General features: G+C 37.4%; 1 protein-coding gene across 1 annotated transcript in view; it reads left to right on the top strand.

Moving 5' to 3' along the window:
* Nucleotides 1–305: 305 nt before the first annotated feature.
* Nucleotides 306–6,000, top strand: part of Faf2 (Fas-associated factor 2) — a 62,854-nt gene continuing 57,159 nt past the window's right edge. The window contains exon 1 of the mRNA XM_083133829.1: nt 306–654. Coding sequence (XP_082989955.1) covers nt 598–654 — 57 coding nt within the window. The 5' untranslated portion in view covers nt 306–597. The remainder of the gene's footprint in view (nt 655–6,000) is intronic.

Here is a 6,000-nt window from a genome sequence, read left to right as displayed (position 1 = left end):
AACCTCGACCTGTTCAGTCCGATATTCACATATATATTTCATACAGTAGCGGCGATTAGGGTGGGTGAGGGGGCGGTTTCCCTAGTTAGCACTATGCTAACCCTTATGTACAGCCAACGGCAAATTGCACCAAGGGAAAGTAAAATGTACTTGCACCCCTTCCCCCACTGTTTGCACCTTGAACTCCTAGTTTTGGAATCCAATCGCCGCCACTGATCTCTAATAATTCATACATAGAACACACTGTATACAAAATAGGTAAGTATATGTGAAATTGTCTTTTAAGAAGGACTCGTTATCGCAAGATGGCGTTAGTTGCGTAAAACAGCTGGAGTGAGTTTTCGCTCATTCATTGGTCGTCTTTTGTGATGCTGTGTACAGTCTTTAGGGAGTTGCGTAAATTTGGTTGTATCTGTATGTGAGATGTAAACAGTGAAAAGATACGGTAGTCATTTGGTAGTGAATGTTTAAAACAGTACATGTGTGAAATTAAAAACATGCATTCTTGTGCCGTACGTCAATCGTGAAAGTATCTTCTGTAACATGTTGTGATTTGTTTCTCATATCGTGGTGTTAGTTGAAAAGACAGCAATCATTATGGCGGATAACCAGGATTTGAGTGCTGAACAAACTGAAATATTGCTGCAGTTTCAGGTAAACATGAATTTATTTAATTCCTGGATATAAATAGCATGTACTACAGATTGTGAGAAGTTCGAGTCTACGGAAATGAATGTGAGAGATTGTGTACGTAGAAAACCACTTTGTTTTCTTGTGAAGTTATTGCCATATTAAAGTTTTCATGCATAAAAAATGACCAGTAGCCGTTTCATCTAAGGCAGGTGTAATTTTTGCAGGAACGAATCCAAATACGTAAAGTATACATTGATAACTATCTGCTGAATGCAATAGTTTCCCTTGGTCAATTGATTTAAATGATAAACTTACGTGAAGTCATACATGCCCTGGATTTATTGACGTGAATAATAACTTTGTATAAAATAAAAGCTTTGCTTGACCCGTCGGACCTATTAATAGATGCTAATAGCTTCATTATACATGCACCTGTTACACATCATATGGATTCTCTTCGGTACTACTTTACTATGCCGGAGACACCTGTCAATGATTTATTTTGCAATTTTTTACATCGCTAACGTACTATTCTGCATTGCGGAACATTTATTTAGGTGAAATAATGAATTTCTAACGAAAATAATATGTAACAGTTTCATACATCGGAGACACATTTAAATCGGATATTTTGTCTTTCTCGTGGTTAGTACTTACCAATTGTGTATTGCGGAACATAGTGGAAGGTGCCATTATGCTTTTTGCACGAAAACAAACACTTTTTCTGCTGAAATAAACCATTTTCCTTAAGGCTACGGAAAGCACGTCACGGTGCGATATCGCTTGCTTTGCGAATGATAACGCTTCTTTTGTTTTCGAATATCAATGTTTCCAACTCTATTGTGCATGAAAGTTTTAAAAAACCGAGGGTCATGTCTGGAAATTGTACATTTTCATGAAACATTGTTCGTTAGCCCCTAAGAGCATCCACGGGTAGCCCCACAAACCATTGACGTTAGCCCCAAAAACCATCCACGGGTAGCCCCACGAACCATTCACACGAGGTTAGGTTAGGCCTGTTAGGTTAGGTTCCATTAGCACTCATTTCAGCCCTAAATTCATCGAAAAACCAGTTTCCTTTCTCGACAAAAAAGCGCACGTTTCTCGAAAAAATCGCACGTTTGGAAACCCTGATCCCAATAGCGAGATCGCGTGACTTCTGATGCTAGAGCCATCTGCAGGTACATCTTGGAAACAACGGCATGATGTTGTCGATTTTCACAAAATGCGCAATATTGTTACATGAAAAGTGATTATTTATTGTTCTGCTACATTGTACGATGAAGTTTTAGGAAGAATATATATCGTCAAAGGTTGTAAACCTTGGAGAAACTCATTTCTGTAAGTAGTTTCTTGTGTAAAATTGAAGAAATGTGTCTCCGTTGTATGAAACTGTTACCAAATAATGCCTATTTCTTATATTTGCGAGTACTTATTGTTCTTCCTTATTTCCACACAATATGGCGATAGCTTACCTGTTCATCGTGGGTTGTGCCAGTGTTTTGTCGATTTCAAGTGTGCATGCAGTGTTGCAACCTAGTTCACCAAAAAATACCTAAATTTAAAAAAAAAATTAAAAACACTTCACGAAAAAGAGTTCAAATTTGACATAAGGAGTAATTATTAAACCATTGACGTTAGCCCCACGAACCATCACGGGGACGAAGTATGCCTACTAGTTTAGGTTAGGCCTGTTAGGTTAGGTTCCATTAGCACTCCTTTCATTCAATTTAGCATATACGGACAACATTGGTTTTTCTCGAAAGAAAATACACGGAATTTTTTTAATTTTAACTTTCCACGTCCTGCATTCCACTTCTTTCTTCAAGATTCCGTGTTGAATTACAAATTCCACGGCATCTTCCATGCCCGGCAACAACTTCACGTCGCATCTCGACACGTCATCTTATAGCGAAAAGACGGCGTGGGTTGAAACACTGACTACGGTGTTTACGTCATCAAACACATGGAACATTGTGCTCTCATGCAGAAAGCATATTGCGGAAGCAGCAATAGCGTGTCGGAAATAGATTTTCGTTGAAAACCACATGCATTCGCATTAAAATGGATTAAAACTACATTACCGAACATCAACAACGCTACAGAAAATGATTTGCGTAAGTACTTTCTCCTGTAAATTTGAAGAAATCCGTCTCCGGTATAGTAAAGTGTTACCTTCGCTTCTTGTTTAAGGGACATAAATAATAAAATTTTTCATTACCTTTTGCCGATCGGCCGAACACCTCTCACTCGTTTATTTCGTCGGTTTTTGCAGTTGTACTTAACTATTGTGCATTGCAAATGATTGTTTAAGGTGTGATTTTGCTTTTCTGGTGTTTTGTAACGAAAATAATGTCAATAATAGCCCCACAAACCATTCACGGCAAGGTTAGGTTAGGCAAACATAGTGGTCGTAGTAATATCGTGAAAAAAACATGATTTACCGCTACGATGACAGAAAATATCTCCAAGAAGTATCCAAATGCTAGAAATACTCATTCCAGTAAGAACTTTCTTGTGTAGAAATGAAGAAATCCGTTCGGCCGATCTTCAACTGTTACCGCACTCATTGTTATAAATTTTAAGGCTGCAGACTATTTTCACCAGGTGGTGAGAATAGCATATAGAGCTATTTTCACCAACAAAAGTAATGGTAAAATTCTTATCTCCGAGAAACGTATGTATTCAATTTTACAGGAGAAAGTACTTACTGAACTGAGTTTCTGTAGACTTTAGAAGGTCGTCAGAGTGTTTTCTCCCGTCGTTCAATTTATCCGGCCGGTAAATCATGTATTTTTCGACGTTAATGTATCTCCGATGCACAAAAGCTGTTGCCTCCATTACCTTCCACTATGTGAATGTTCCGTGCGCTTCATGATGTAACCCCCGGTCAGTGTTTCCAAATGCGATTTTGTAACTGTGAATAACAATTTTAACTGTGTTTGCCTTACCTAACCTAACCTTGCCAAGCATGGTTTTTGGGGCTATCCGTGCATGGTTCGTGCTTATTAAAGGGTTTTTGGGGCTATCCGTGCATGGTTTTTGGTGCTAGGTATTTTTCGGTCAAGAACGTTGGAAACACTGCATACCCACTGATCATCAACAACGCTAGTCAACCTTTGGCCGCCATATTGCTTGTTATAGAAGCGAAAAACAAGGAACAATAATTACTCGGTATGTCGAAAATAGAAAGAATTTTTGTTTAAAAAGCAAAATCCCATCTTAAGCAATGTTTCGCAATGCAGAATAGGTAAGTACGAATATTAACAATTAGGGAATAAACGAGTTAGAGACGTTTCTCGGAGATTGGAATTTTAATAAAGTGATTACCTGAATCATACCATAACATTGTCTTTTATCAATTTTTTTTAACCCTTTGGTACTGTTGCTGAAGTTACTGCTAAGATGTGAAATTACTTCTGTTACCAGGTAATGAGAATACCAGAAAGTGCTGAAAACCTGAAATTACATGATTTGGCATTGGGAAGTATTTACAGAAGTAATTTTAATGCTAAATCTGACATGCCTAACCTAACAAGAAAATCATTTAGAAACTTACGTCATGTGACATATTAGAAGCACAAGCACCTTGTGATATTGTCCCAACTCCATAGTGTGCAAAAGAAAAGAAAAAAGTACTTGTCGCTGACATGAAGCAGGCCAGGTTGCCGAAGGGTAGGGTTACTGATCCATTGTACCCCCCACCCCCTCAAAAATTGTTATTTTTTTTTAATTGACAGATTTCGGTATTTTACATAATATAAAATTGGTCCAGCATTCCAAAAACACAAATAACAGATATTTGATCTCAAGAGTATGGCGAATGTAAGTAAAAACTTGCCATTTCAGAGTACTTCGCCGCTTTTTATTAGTAGGAACCATTTGCAATGCACACTCAAATAGTGAAAGAACACATTGAAAATAGCTATCAATCCAAAATCTAATGTTGTAAAATTATATCAGCTGTTGTGGATGTTGTGCTGGATGCTATATTCACTTGCGAGAAGTATTTGGGCTGTTCTGCTTCACTGTAAGATAACAGACGTACTTTACTTCGCAATAACACATTTCGGAGAGCTAAGGATTACTGAAAACATTCATAAGCAACAAAATCTTCATAATCGATGCAACATATTTCACTTCCTCGAAAGAGTACAGAGGGTCAAGGGTATCATTGTAGATCATAAACATGCACAGGTTAATATGTGGTGAAAATAACTAAAAAGCTAGCTACACCACCCCACCTGGTGGAGATAGTCACTCCGAGATTTTAAAGCAATAACATATTTAGTTTTAGTTAGGAAGAATTGTGCGTCATATAGCAGTATTCACTTTTATATACCTCAGATGAAGAACCGGTGTCTGATTGATTTAACCATGTATTTTAATTCACCCAGATAAATGAATGACAAGTTTTGGTAACACTTTACTATACCGGAGACGGATTTCGTCAAATTTACAGGAGAAAGTACTTACGCAAATCATTTTCTGTAGCGTTGTTGATGTTCGGGAATGTAGTTTTGATCCATTTTAATGCGAATGCATGTAGTTTTCTACGAAAATCTATTTCCGACGCGCTATTGCTGCTGCCGCCATTTGCTTTCTGCACGAGAGCACAATATGCGCTATTGCTGCTGCTACAAGATGACGTGTCGAGGATGCGTTGTGAAGCTGATGACGGGTGTGGAAGATGCCATGGAATTTGTAATTCCCATGTCCGTATATGCTAAATTGAACGTAAGGAGTGCTAATGGAACCTAACCTAGTAGGCATACCTCGTCCCCATGATGGTTCGTGGGGCTATCGTATGTAAGAAATATACATTATTTTCGTTAGAAATCCATTATTTCACCTAAAGAAATGTTCAGCAATGCAGAATAGTACGTTAGCAATGTAAAAAATTGCGAAATAAATCATTGATAGGTGTCTCCGGTATAGTAAAGTAGTACCCAAGTTTTTATGTGCAAAGTATACAAATACATCTTTCAGCTAAATTACTTTCTGCATGACATTTTGACTTTAAGTGAAGAAATGTGGCAGTATAATTAAATTTTTAAATTTTCCTGTTCATCAGTGCATTTACAGTTTTCTTTTGAGCAGTTAAAACCCCTTTAAATTTTTCTTAGTGAACCTATGACAGGTATGCTTAATTGCAGCAGGTGTAATTGAAACAACTATAGTAAGTTTATGTGCGTAATGAAAAGGAAGTTTGCATTTATCCAAAAAGTTGATGATAATATTACAGATCTTGTTCACTCTCATTTTTGTATTGGCCGAAGTTCCAGTTGTTTAATTCTGAACACATCATTGTACACTCATATTTTTAACATCATTTGATTTCTGCACATGTTTGTCCACATATGCTTC

The sequence above is a fragment of the Lepisma saccharinum genome, chromosome 13 (assembly GCF_977018435.1).
Source record: "Lepisma saccharinum chromosome 13, izLepSacc3.1, whole genome shotgun sequence".
NCBI classification, from domain to species: Eukaryota; Metazoa; Arthropoda; class Insecta; order Zygentoma; family Lepismatidae; genus Lepisma; species Lepisma saccharinum.
Note: the sequence above shows the minus strand (reverse complement) of the source record. Positions and strands in the feature narration are given on the sequence as shown.